This window comes from Oncorhynchus tshawytscha, linkage group LG11 (assembly GCF_018296145.1).
Source record: "Oncorhynchus tshawytscha isolate Ot180627B linkage group LG11, Otsh_v2.0, whole genome shotgun sequence".
In the NCBI taxonomy this organism is placed as follows: domain Eukaryota; kingdom Metazoa; phylum Chordata; class Actinopteri; order Salmoniformes; family Salmonidae; genus Oncorhynchus; species Oncorhynchus tshawytscha.
Window position 1 is genome coordinate 40,329,825 of NC_056439.1, and position 14,667 is coordinate 40,344,491.

At 42.3% G+C, this 14,667-nt stretch overlaps 1 protein-coding gene across 2 annotated transcripts in view; it reads right to left on the reverse strand.

The window, feature by feature from the left end:
- Nucleotides 1-14,667, reverse strand: part of LOC112261995 (leukocyte tyrosine kinase receptor-like) — an 88,263-nt gene that overhangs the window by 37,547 nt on the left and 36,049 nt on the right. For both annotated transcript variants that reach the window (XM_024437656.2, XM_024437655.2), the window contains exons 7-10: nt 5,014-5,163; nt 1,474-1,574; nt 967-1,127; nt 640-734 (exon numbers count right to left, since the gene is read on the reverse strand). In XM_024437656.2, the coding sequence (XP_024293424.1) occupies nt 640-734; nt 967-1,127; nt 1,474-1,574; nt 5,014-5,163 (507 nt within the window). The remainder of the gene's footprint in view (nt 1-639; nt 735-966; nt 1,128-1,473; nt 1,575-5,013; nt 5,164-14,667) is intronic.

The window sequence follows — 14,667 nt, forward strand, 5'->3', positions numbered from 1 at the left end:
CACACACCCACACATTATTCTTAGTAATGTAATGTAGTATTGTAATATTGTAATGTAATAACGGAGCAATGTACATTTGTAAAATGCACAATGTTTTGTATGACACAATGTTTTATGTCTGTTTGGACCAGGAAGAGTAGCTGTTGCCTTGGCAACAGCTAATAGGGATCCTAATAAAATACTTAAACACAAACCCGGAAATCCACCATATCAATGTGTTGGAGGAAACACCATCTGACTGACAACGCCAGAGCGCAATGAGCCAAGGAAAGCCATGCCAGCCAAACCCTCCCCTAACCCAAACGGTGCTGTGCCAATTGTGCACCATCCTTTGGGGCTCCCGGTCACAGCCGGCTTTGACAGAGTCAGGGATCGAACCCCAGGCTGTAGTGACGCCTCAGCACTGCGATGCAGTGCCTTAGACTTCTGTGCTACTCAGGAGGCCGAAAGAGACCCCTTTCAATCAGTAAATGTAATCTTAAAATATTTAGGGAGTTTTACCTGAGAAATTATTCAATGATGTGTTTGGAGCCCTCCAAATAGTCGCTCACTGTACTCGAGCCATACAGTATGTTATAGTATCTACATTGAGACCTGACTGTTTGTGTTGTGTACAGATTGTGTTGCATGGAGGGCTACCTGTGTCAAAGCATGCTGCCCCCAGGGTGATGTCATCTAGGGCGATGTCAGCCTTGGAGCCTGGTCCCCACAGAGCCTTCACCTTGAGGTGGAACCTGGAGGAACACAGATCACAATGAATGGAGAGAAACACAGTATGGCATTAAATCTAGATTTCACATTAGTTCTTGTTTTATTAAAATACCCTAAATTCTTTCACATTCTTTCACAGCAATCATCTATCAAACTACAATCACTCAAGAAACTCTAACTCTGAACTTTATGTAATGTTATGTTATGTGTTGACACCTCAGGTCAGTAATTAAGCAGTACATTAGGGCACCATACCCACTGAGGAGGGCAGGTAGCTGTAGAGTGATGTCCTGCCAGTTATCTTTCCACTGTCCAGACCTCTCCCACACCAACCGGGACATGGTAGTACTATTTTCCTCTAGTGACAACAGCACGGTGCCATTAAACTCCCCATAGAGATACAGGGAGAAATGCAACTGCAGACAGAGACATCCAGAAAGGATGTGAATTAGTGAATTTCATGACATACTTTTTGAAAACTTTAACATGACTTAAAACTATATGAAGTTTAATATTCTGTGTGTAGTACCAGATGACGGCTCTCTGTTATGATAGACCAGCTGTCTGGGGGGGAAATCGGACTAATTACAAAAAATGCTAATCAATAGACAGGCCTTGGCTATGGCTAGCATCTCTTGAGGGTGGTTCTAAAACTCCCATAATGAGGATGTCTAGAAGAGTCATCAGTGAACATGTTGATGGAAGGGGAGATTGTCTCATCATTAAGGAAGCTGGATAGATATGCCCATTTATGCCTCTCACCTGACAGGCTGTGGTAGAGACCGGTTGTGGGAAGGAGTAACTCCTGACAGACACCTCATGACTGGAACTACTCCTTCTCACGGCCAGGAACAGGAAGTGCCCTGAGTGAAAAGACAATAACCACAACAAAGAGTGGAGCTGACACTGACGTAGTGCACCAGTCAACAGGGCATGGCTGATAGAGCTCTGAAGAAAACAGTCTTTCAGTCCTCATCTCAAAAACAATAAAATTTGCCTTGGCGTAGTGCAAGTCGATTTGGACTGAAACCAATTGGAGCTATAAAGTGAAGTGCAGAACATGAATGGAAATCATCTCAGCAGCAATAGGACATGTTTTACATGACACAACATGCTGCTGGGCTTCATAATACTCAAGTGTTATAACTGATTGTAAATCATGGACAAACTGTCCAAAGGAATGTAATTCTATTCAGTGATAACCCAATAGGGCACTCCTCCTTTAGGCCAACAAAGCCTTTAGGTTCCAAATGTTTTGAAAACTTGAATTGGAATGAAAATCAAATCAAATTGTATTAGTCACATGTGCCGAATACAACAGGTATATAGACCTGCAAATAGTCTAGGTAGCCATTTGATTAGATGTGCAGGAGACTTATGGCTTGGGGGGTAGAGGCTGTTTAAAAGTCTCTTGGACCTAGACTTGGCGCTCTGGTCCCTTTTGCCATGTGGTATCATAGAGGAAAATGTCTATGACTAGGGTGGCTGGAGTCTTTGGCAATTTTTAGGGCCTTCCTCTGACACTGCCTGGTATAGAGGTCCTGGATGGCAGGAAGCTTGGCCCCAGTGATGTACTGGGCCGTACGCACTACCCTCTGCAGTGCCTTGGGGTCGGAGGCCGAGCAGTTGCCATACCAGGCAGTGATGCAACCAGTCATGATGCTCTCGATGGTGCAGCTGTAGAACCTTTTAGAGATCTGAGGACCCATGACAAATCTTTTCAGTCTCCTGAGGGGGAATAGGTTTTGTCGTGCCCTCTTCATGACTGTCTTGGTGTGCTTGGACCATGTTAGTATGTTGGTGATGTGGACACCAAGGAACTTGAAGCTTTCAACATTGTCCACTACAGCCCCATCGATGAGAATGGGGCGTGCTAGGTCCTCTTTTTCCTGTAGTCCACAATCATCTCCTTTGTCTTGATCACGTTGAGGGAGAGGTTTTTGTCCTGGCACCACATGGCCAGGTCTCTGACCTCCATATAGGCTGTCTCGTCATTGTCAGTGATCAGGCCTACCACTGTTGTGTTATCGGCAAACTTAATGATGGTGTTGTAGTTGTGCCTGGCTGTGCAGTCATGAGTGAACAGGGAGTACAGGACGGGACTGAGCACGTACCCCTGAGGGACCACTGTGTTGAGGATCAGCATGGCGGATGTGTTGTTACCTACCCTTACCACCTGGGGGCGGCCCATCAGGAAGTCCAGGATCCAGTTGCAGAGGGAGGTGTTTAGTCCCAGGGTCCTTAGCTTATTGATGAGCTTTGAGGGCACTATGGTGTTGAACGATGAGCTGTAGTCAATGAATAGCATTCTCACATATGTGTTCCTTTTGTCCAGGTGGGAAAGGGCAGTGTGGAGTGCGATGGAGATTGCATCATCTGTGGATCTGTTAGGGCGGTATGCAAAATGGAGTGGGTCTAGACTTTCTGGGATAATGGTGTTGATGTGAGAATGACCAGCCTTTGGCTACAGACGTGAGTGCTACGGGTCAGTAGTCATTTAGGCAGGATACTTTAGTGTTCTTGGGCATAGGGACTATGGTGGTCTGCTTAAAACATGTTGGTATACAGACACGGACAGGGAGAGGTTGAACATTTCAGTGAAGACACTTGCCAGTTAGTCAGTGCATGCTCGCAGTACACGTCCTGGTAATCTGTCTGGCCCTGCGGCCTTGTGAATGTTGACCTGTTTAAAAGGTCTTACTCACATCGGCTGCGGAGAGCGCGATCACACAGTCTTCCGGAACAGTTGGTGCTCTCATGCATGTTTCAGTGTTACTTGCCTCGAAGTGAACATAGAAGTAGTTTAGCTTGTCTGGTAGGCTCACGTCACTGGGTAGCTCTCTACTGTGCTTCCCTTTGTAGTCTGTAATGGTTTGCAAGCCCTGCCACATCCGAAGAGCGTCAGAGCCGGTGTAGTACGATTCGATCTTAGTCCTGTATTGATGCTTTGCCTGTTTGATGGTTTGTCAGATGGCGTAATGGGATTTCTTATAAGCTTTCGGGTTTGAGTCCCGCTCCTTGAAAGAGGCAGCTCTAGCCTTTAGCTCAGTGCGGATGTTGTCTGTAATCGATAGCTTCTGGTTGGCGTATGTACGTACGGTCACTGTGGGAACGGCATCATCGATGCACTTATTGATGAAGCCAATGACTGATGTGGTGTATTCCTCTGAGGAATCCCGGAACATATTCCAGTCTGTGCTAGCAAAACAGTCCTGTAACTTGAACGAGTCACTGGTGCTTCCTGATTTAATTTTAGCTTGTAAGCAGGAATCAAGAAGATAGAATTATGCTCAGATTTCCCAAATGGGGGGCGAGGGAGAGCTTTGTATGTGTCTCTGTGTGTGGAGTAAAGTTGGTCTAGCGTTTTTTTTCCCTCTGGTTGCACATTTAACATGCTGATAGAAATTTTGTAAAACAGATTAAAGTTTCCCTGCATTCAAGTCCCCAGCCACTAGGAGCGCCACCTCTGGGTGAACATTTTCCTGTTTTCTTATGGTGGAATACAGCTCATTGAGTGCGGTTTTAGTGCCCGCATCAGTCTGTGGTGGTATGTAGACGGCTACGAAAAATACAAATGAAACCTTTCTAGGTAGATAGTGTGGTCTACACCTTATCATGAGATACTCTGCTTCAGGCGAGCAAAACCTTGAGACTTCCTTAGATAACGTGCACCAGCTGTTATTTACAAAATTACACATCGGCGTCTTACCAGACATATGTCATTCACGTCGGGCTCGTCGGACTCGTTAAAGGAAAAAAAGGATTCTGACAGTCTGTGGTGAATAATCGCAGTTCTGATGTCCAGAAGTTATTTTCGGTCATAAGAGATGGTAGCAGCAACATTACGTATAAAATAAGTTTCAAAAATAAGTTACAAACATCGCAAAGAAACAATAAAAAAAACAATTAGTTAGGAACACGTAAAACGTCAGCCTTCTTCTCCGGCGCCATCTACAGACTTGAGTGCTACGGCTCGGTAGTCATTTAGGCAGGTTACCTTAGTGTTCTTGGGCACAGGGACTATGGTGCAGGGACTATGGTGGTCTGCTTAAAACATGTTGGTATTACAGACTCGGACAGGGGGAGGTTTAAAATCCCATTGGAGTCATAAAAACCCAAATGGATTTCCAGTCTCTGTGTAATATGAGAAAGAAACCTGAAGGATCATCTTTGCCTATACAGTGTTCTCATTCTGTAGTTCCCCTCTTAGCTCCAGGACCTGATAGAGAGGAGACTCAACAGCAACTGAAAACCAATTCTCAATTCGAACACAATTGACCTGTTGTGTTTTGCACCATTTACCTTGTGTATTTTGCAGAGCTGTCCCCAGCATGTCTTCACTGTCTTCCAGTTCCTCCCCACTGACCCTCCTCCAAGAAGACAGCTCATTGGACGTTGACCAGCCACAGGACCCAGGCTCAAAGGAACAGTGGGCTCCATAGGGCAGAGAATCTCCATAGGGACACAGTGGACCAAAACATACTCACTTCACCGGCTCATTCAGTGATCTGTACACTTATAAATACGGATACAGCTTATAAAAATGAAAGCTTTAAGGAAATGATCAAATAGGGCATGGTGACAAGATCTATTGCCCTTTTTAAAGAGCACCTTGTATTGTCTACTAACTTGAGCACTCCAGCACATTATATTTTCTTCTCAAAATGTAGTGTCTTTTGAATGTGTAAAAGAAAGGCTATCCTATTGTGCTGAAGCCATGTCATCTCTCAGGGTTCCACTATTCAATAGACATTATTCATGTCATTACTTACTGGAGGGATCAGTTTTATTCTCCATGTGGGAACTATTCTTTGCATTGAATGATGAATGTTTTGATTGAGTGTTGAGCAGGTTAGTGTTCTTCGTCATGAATCTTGTTCTGGAGGCAGCTCTGCAAGAGTGCTTAACCCTAACCTTAACCACACTGCTAATCCTAATGCCTAACCTTAAATTAAGACCAAAAAAGCACATTTCTGTTTAAATTAATTTGTACAACATAGCAAATTTTGACTAAATATGAAACAGAATTCGCTCAGTTCTGCCTCCAGGACAAGACTGATGACAATACATGTCACCCTGTGAGTATTGAGAAGGCTTGTATGACTAATGGTGTTGTTGTGAGCATTGATGCAAGGGCTGCAAGCACTGAGTGTACCTTCGTGTTTTCACTAATTGCTAAATTCACTGTATAATTTCACAAAGCTGCAGTTTAAAGGAGCATTTCAATTCAAATGACAGTTGAATAATGGCATTTCAGTTTCAAGGGGTGCCTCGGAGAAACAGTAACCTTAACAAACCCACAGATAATGGTCCAAAGAAACATATTAGCCTTAGTGGGAGGACTCTAGCTGGCACTTTTGTCTCTTAATGCAATGTCCATCTAGTGGTTGTTATACTTTGCTCTTTGCATAAGGGACTGAGACATAGAGAGGAGGAGAGCACTTACTGTTGGCTTACTGCTTCCAGTGAAAGGATTAACTATTTATCGTGGTCATTAAACTTTAATATAGTTTATGCAAGCGGCATGCACCCTGCCAGTAGCACCACACTCAACAAAAACAGTGTGATTTAAAGATGGGGAAACTCTTTTTCCCGGAGATGTTTCAAACATAATCTGATCCAACGTTATAAAACTTACTTTGAAATAATATTGTTTTTAGTGAGTACATTTTTTTATCTAAGGTAGGTATAGTGAGTCCCCTCGAATAGGGAACCTCTGCACACATCAACAACAGTCACCCACGAACATCATATCGCTCCACAAAAGCAGCGGCCCTTGCAGAGCAAGGGGAACTACTACTTCAATGTCTCAGAGCAGTGAGGATCACCGTTTCACATCCGTTACACTAGCTAACAATTAATTATTGAGAAGGCCTATCTACGGTCTAGTAGGGCATGTAATAAATGGCAATGTGGATTGGTAAAACCAACATTTTTGACTAGTACAATATTTAGAGAATAAAGTCAAAACGTTATACAGATGATTTTTCTAAGCCATAATCACATTGCTGGCATCAGCACAGATCACAGTACACTTGGCAGCCAGCCAGCCGGTACACAGGTGAGATGTAAATCTAGTTTGTTCTTACAGTGGCTTAAATGACATCACAAAAGGAAGAAAATAATTAGTAGAAATACATTTGTCTCATTTCTATGTCACCAGATTGACTTTAGATGCAGTATAATGTTAAATGATTGAGAGATCAGTGAATGATAGATAGCTAGTAACGTTTTGATGGCTATTTTTATGAACTTTGTTTGCTAATGAAAACATTGTCACATCTAAAGTAAACTTTTTGTCACCTCTAGATATGCTAACAAACTATTTACATGACATATGTAGCTATGTCTAGCTTCTTGAAGATGTCAATCATTAACAACTCGGTTTCACTAGAAGAATCCCTCTCAAAGTTGGAGGAGCAAAGGGTGTGTACTACTGCTGTTCTGGAGGTGGTGCAGTGAGTGAATAGGGAGCATAGAACCATACATAGGGGTAGCAGAATCGTGCAGAGCTCTGCTCTCTGTCTGCATGAAGAATGTGGATACTGACTAGATGCAATGTCACATCGATGACAGCAAAATTCTTGAACCAGATTACAGGTTCATAACTAGTCTACAGGTTATGGATCAGGTAACAGGCTAACACTTAAGACACACATGTAAATGATTAGGTGTTACATTGGTGTAGTATTTTTTCATTGACATGGCATACTCTCTAAACAATAATTCCAACAAATTGGCTACTAGGGTATGTCTGCAGTTGTTCGTCGACACCACTAGCAAACTCTACTGCTGTTACTACTGCTGTTACTACTGCTGTTACTACTGCTTTTACTACTGCTGTTACTACTGCTGTTACTACTGCTGTTACTACTGCTTTTACTACTGCTGTTACTACTGCTGTTACGACTGCTCCTACTACTGCTGTTACTACTGCTGCTACTACTGCTGTTACTACTGCTGTTACTACTGCTGTTACTACTGCTGTTATCACTGCTGTTACTACTGCTGTTACTACTGCTGTTACTACTGCTGTTACTACTGCTGCTACTACTGCTGCTACTACTGCTGTTACTACTGCTGTTACTACTGCTGCTACTACTGCTGCTACTACTGCTGTTACTACTGCTGTTAATACTGCTGTTACTACTGCTGCGCTACTACTGCTGGTACTACTGCTGTTACTACTGCTACTACTACTGTTACTACTGCTGTTACTACTGCTGCTACTACTGCTGTTACTACTGCTGCTACTACTGCTGCTACTACTGCTGTTACTACTGCTGCTACTACTGCTGCTACTACTGCTGTTACTACTGCTGCTACTACTGCTGCTACTACTGCTGTTACTACTGCTGCTACTACTGCTGCTACTACTGCTGCTACTACAGCTGTTAATACTGCTGTTACTACTGCTGTTACTACTGCTGTTACTATTGCTGTTAATACTGCTGTTAATACTGCTGTTACTACTGCTGTTACTACTGCTGTTACTACAGCTGTTAATACTGCTGTTACTACTGCTGTTACTACTGCTGTTACTACTGCTGTTACTACTGCTGTTAATACTGCTGTTACTACTGCTGTTACTACTGCTGTTACTACTGCTGTTAATACTGCTGTTACTACTGCTGCGCTACTACTGCTGGTACTACTGCTGTTACTACTGCTACTACTACTGTTACTACTGCTGTTACTACTGCTGCTACTACTGCTGTTACTACTGCTGCTACTACTGCTGTTACTACTGCTGTTACTACTGCTGTTACTACTGCTGCTACTACTGCTGTTACTACTGCTGCTACTACTGCTGCTACTACTGCTGTTACTACTGCTGTTACTACTGCTGTTACTACTGCTGCTACTACTGCTGCTACTACTGCTGTTAATACTGCTGTTACTACTGCTGTTACTACTGCTGTTACTATTGCTGTTAATACTGCTGTTAATACTGCTGTTACTACTGCTGTTACTACTGCTGTTACTACAGCTGTTAATACTGCTGTTACTACTGCTGTTACTACTGCTGTTACTACTGCTGTTAATACTGCTGTTACTACTGCTGTTACTACTGCTGTTACTACTGCTGTTAATACTGCTGTTACTACTGCTGCGCTACTACTGCTGGTACTACTGCTGTTACTACTGCTGCTACTACTGCTGTTACTACTGCTGTTACTACTGCTGCTACTACTGCTGCTACTACTGCTGTTACTACTGCTGTTACTACTGCTGTTACTACTGCTGCTACTACTGCTGTTACTACTGCTGTTACTACTGCTGTTATCACTGCTGTTACTACTGCTGTTACTACTGCTGTTACTACTGCTGCTACTACTGCTGTTACTACTGCTGTTACTACTGCTGTTACTACTGCTGTTACTACTGCTGTTACTACTGCTGTTACTACTGCTGCTACTACTGCTGCTACTACTGCTGTTACTACTGCTGTTACTACTGCTGTTACTACTGCTGTTACTACTGCTGTTACTACTGCTGTTACTACTGCTGTTACTACTGCTGTTACTGCTGCTACTACTGCTGCTACTACTGCTGTTACTACAGCTGATAATACTGCTGTTACTACTGCTGTTACTACTGCTGTTACTACTGCTGTTACTACTGCTGTTACTACTGCTGTTAATACTGCTGCTACTACTGCTGTTACTACTGCTGTTACTACTGCTGTTAATACTGCTGTTACTACTGCTGTTACTACTGCTGTTACTACTGCTGTTACTACTGCTGCTACTACTGCTGTTACTACTGCTGTTACTACTGCTGCTACTACTGCTGCTACTACTGCTGTTACTACTGCTGTTACTACTGCTGTTACTACTGCTGCTACTACTGCTGTTACTACTGCTGTTACTACTGCTGTTATCACTGCTGTTACTACTGCTGTTACTACTGCTGTTACTACTGCTGCTACTACTGCTGTTACTACTGCTGTTACTACTGCTGTTACTACTGCTGTTACTACTGCTGTTAATACTGCTGTTACTACTGCTGTTACTACTGCTGTTACTACTGCTGCTTACTACTGCTGTTACTACTGCTGTTACTACTGCTGTTACTACTGCTGCTACTACTGCTGTTACTACTGCTGTTACTACTGCTGTTACTACTGCTGTTACTACTGCTGTTACTACTGCTGTTACTACTGCTGTTACTACTGCTGTTACTACTGCTGTTACTACTGCTGTTACTACTGCTGCTACTACTGCTGCTACTACTGCTGCTACTCTGCTGCTGTTACTACTGCTGTTACTACAGCTGTTAATACTGCTGTTACTACTGCTGTTACTACTGCTGCTACTACTGCTGCTACTACTGCTGTTACTACTGCTGTTACTACTGCTGTTACTACTGCTGCTACTACTGCTGCTACTACTACTACTGCTGTTACTACTGCTGTTACTACTGCTGTTACTACAGCTGTTAATACTGCTGTTACTACTGCTGTTACTACTGCTGTTACTACTGCTGCTACTACTGCTGCTACTACAGCTGTTAATACTGCTACTACTGCTGTTACTACTGCTGTTACTACTGCTGTTAATACTGCTGTTACTACTGCTGTTACTACTGCTGTTACTACTGCTGTTACTACTGCTGTTACTACAGCTGTTAATACTGCTGTTAATACTGCTGTTACTACTGCTGTTACTACTGCTGTTACTACAGCTGTTAATACTGCTGTTACTACTGCTGTTACTACAGATGTTAATACTGCTGTTACTACTGCTGTTACTACTGCTGTTAATACTGCTGTTACTACTGCTGTTACTACTGCTGTTACTACTGCTGTTAATACTGCTGTTACTACTGCTGTTACTACTGCTGTTACTACTGCTTTACTACAGCTGTTAATACTGCTGTTACTACTGCTGTTACTACTGCTGTTACTACTGCTGTTACTACTGCTGTTAATACTGCTGTTACTACTGCTGTTACTACTGCTGTTACTACTGCTGTTACTACAGCTGTTAATACTGCTGTTACTACTGCTGTTACTACAGCTGTTAATACTGCTGTTACTACTGCTGTTACTACTGCTGTTACTACTGCTGTTACTACTGCTGTTACTACAGCTGTTAATACTGCTGTTACTACTGCTGTTACTACAGATGTTAATACTGCTGTTACTACTGCTGTTACTACTGCTGTTAATACTGCTGTTACTACTGCTGTTACTACAGCTGTTAATACTGCTGCTACTACTGCTGTGACTACTGCTGTTACTACTGCTGTTACTACTGCTGTTACTACCGCTGTTAATACCGCTGTTAATACCGCTGTTACTACTGCTGTTACTACTGCTTTTACTACAGCTGTTACTACTGCTGTTACTACTGCTGTTACTACTGCTGTTACTACTGCTGTTACTACTGCTGTTACTACTGCTGTTACTACAGCTGTTAATACTGCTGTTACTACTGCTCTTACTACTGCTGTTACTACTGCTGTTACTACTGCTGTTACTACTGCTGTTACTACTGCTGTTACTACAGCTGTTAATACTGCTGTTACTACTGCTGTTACTACTGCTGTTACTACTGCTGTTACTACTGCTGTTACTACTGCTGTTACTACTGCTGTTACTACTGCTGGTACTACTGCTGTTACTACAGCTGTTACTACTGCTGTTACTACTGCTGTTACTACAGCTGTTACTACTGCTGTTACTACTGCTGTTACTACAGCTGTTACTACTGCTGTTACTACTGCTGTTACTACAGCTGTTACTACTGCTGTTAATACTGCTGTTACTACAGCTGTTAATACTGCTGTTACTACTGCTGTTACTACTGCTGTTACTACTGCTGTTACTACTGCTGTTACTACTGCTGTTAATACTGCTGTTACTACAGCTGTTAATACTGCTGTTACTACTGCTGTTACTACTGCTGTTACTACTGCTGTTACTTACCCTTTGCATTTCTTCTATTATATGCTCCAAATGCAACTCGTATTTATTCTCATCTTACATAGGAACATTTATTTGGTCTTTATAAGATAAACAGTCATACATGCATCACTGCTTCTCAACGATCTTTCATATTTGAAGGGCCATTGTATTCAGTTGTGAACAAAAAATATATATTAAGCACAAAATGTGTGTCTCCCAAATAGGCACCATGTAGATAAGTGTCAGTCCCACTGACTGGGCTGGACAAGCACGAATATGAATGAAATCATCTTACTGTGCTTGTGTAAGGGTTGACTATGTACAGTACAGTGCATTCGGAAAGTATTCAGACCCCTTCCCTTTTCCACCTTTTGTTACATTACAGCCTTACTCTAAAATTGATTAAATAAATATTTTTTATCATCAATTTACACACAATACCCCATAATGACGAAGTGAAAACAGGTTATTATAAATGTTGTACATTTATAAAAAATATATTTAAAAAAACAGAAATACCTTATTCAGTATTCAGACTCTTTGCAATGAGACTCGAAATTGAGCTTGGGTGCATCCTATTTACATTGATTATCCTTGAGATGTTTCTACAACTTGATTGGAGTCCACCTGTGGTAAATTCAATTGATTGGACATGATTTGGAAAGGCACACACCTGTCTATATAAGGTCCCACATTTGACAGTGCATGTCAGAGCAAAAACAAAGCTATGAGGTCGAAGGAATTGTCCGTAGAGCACCGAGACAGAATTGTGTCGAGGGAGAAAACTGGGGAAGGGTACAAAATAATGTCTGCAGCATTCAAGTTTCCCAAGAACACAGTAGCTTACATCATTCTTAAATGGAAGAAGTTTGGAAGCACCAAAACTCCTCCAAGAGGTGGCCACCCAGCCAAACTTAGCAAAAGGGCTCCCGAGTGGCGCAGTAGTCTAAGGCACTGCATCTCAGTGCTAGAGGCGTCACTACAGACCCTGGTTCGATTACAGGCTGTGTCACAACCCTGATGGTAGAGTGGCCAGACAGAAGCCACTCCTCAGTAAAAGGCACATGACAGACCGCTTGGAGTTTGCCAAAAGGCACCTAGAGGACTCTCAGACCATGATAAACAAAATTCTCTGATATGATGAAACCAAGATTGAACTCTTTGGCCTGAATGCCAAGCATCACATCTGAGCAGAAACCTGGCACTATCCCTACAGTGAGGCATGGTGGTGACCAGTGGCGATTATAGCATGTAAATCTTGGTGGGGCAAAAAAATTAATGAATGTTGGCTGCATGCCAGCAAAGCCACTACCCAACACAACACTAAATGGTGACAAATGGTTCCCACAAACTGTTAGGGCCTACATAAAGCTGACCCAACAGCAGTCCCAACAGGACACTTTACCACTGCTACACCTGGCTATCAGAGCACCCTTGTCTGGCAGCGAAACAGTACATTCAGCCTCATTTACTGCCTTTTAAAAAAACATAGCTGATATGGCTGACCTGCTTAAACAAATGTTGTTTCTGCTGAGATGGACAATTGAGATGTATAAACTATGGCATAAGGGGACGACAAGCGGATAAGGGGCAATCCGTAATTTCAATTAAGACTTTAATGAGCAAGCTAGGACCGACGTAGTCAATATGACTATTTGTTCAGCACTTTTGAAATGTACAGCGACAGAATTCAGAACATGGGCCGTTCTTACGGTGTTCTCCCTGTCACACCAAGTCAGAACTGTAGGATAAATAAAGGGGGCATATAAGCAGACAATGAAAGCAGTAGGCAAAATTAAGAGGGGAAAAAAATAGACCAAATTATTAGGGTGAGGCACATGGGCTACTAACAACTTACTACACAACATGCATTTAGTATTACTTTCTTAGATACAGTATACATATCTCCCTGGCATATTACATAATTTATGCAGCAACATACAATACATTTTTGGACTCAACTTGTTGTGATGTGCTCACTTGAACAGGAAGGTGGCGCGGCAATCCTTCGTGGGAAAATTGTGTCACCAAACATTGTCATCAAAGTCTGACATTCTCTGCATTTATGGTGATTTCAAGACAACTGTGAACTCAAGGTTGAGTCATGACGTCAGTGATCTTTAGGTCGTAGCTCTAGAAAGAAGCCAGAGTTCTGGATTTACAATTCCGAGTTAGACGACCGTTCAAAACTTATTTTCCCAGTCAGAACTTGCTTTTTCCCCGAGTTCCCAGTTGTCTTAAACTCACTGAAACTCATATTTCGCAGTTCCGAGTTAACAGCTGTTTTGAGCTTGGCACAAATCATGGCCAACTTTGAATGTTTATCATTTTAAGCTTGGAAAAGACACATTTAATCCCAGACTTGGGACCACACAGCCACTCCACTGAATAGCAGGCCAGTGATGGCTTTGCAATGCTTGCAGTTAGCCACTGATTTCTTCCAAACTACTCATTGTTGAATTTGCAATTTCCAACTTGTTGTGTAATGTTTATGTCCACTGGCCGATGAGCAGCGAAATGTTTTATCTATGATTTCTCTTCATTATTTCTCTCCATATGATAAGGATTAAAAAGGATTTGCCAGTAGAAAGTCAACCTGATTCATGATAATGACTGCTAGCTAAGATTTAGAAAGTATAATTGTTGACATGATCAGTCCAATCAAAGCTACTGTAGATTTGATCTGTAGCCAATGAGCTTTCTTGGATGGGCACTTCTAATGTAACTCTATGGCAGCACCCAAGGGTTTTGAATTTTTTAGCTCTACCCTTAGACTTGTCGGTGACGTAGTGTCCCCATGAGTGACAGAACACTAAGCCAATCACACCGCAACTAGAGAACATTACCAACATCTACACTGGCTGCCCAACCACCACAGAAAGCATTGAGCTAGGCTGAAACACCTGCATTTTGGAGCTACCTTACTCAAGAAAGCAAAAAAGAGACCATGTTTGTATGCGGCTTTATTAACTCAATATTTTTTTCAATCATTTGAAATCTATGTGAAATCCATAGATTAGTGCCTAATGAATTTATATAAATTG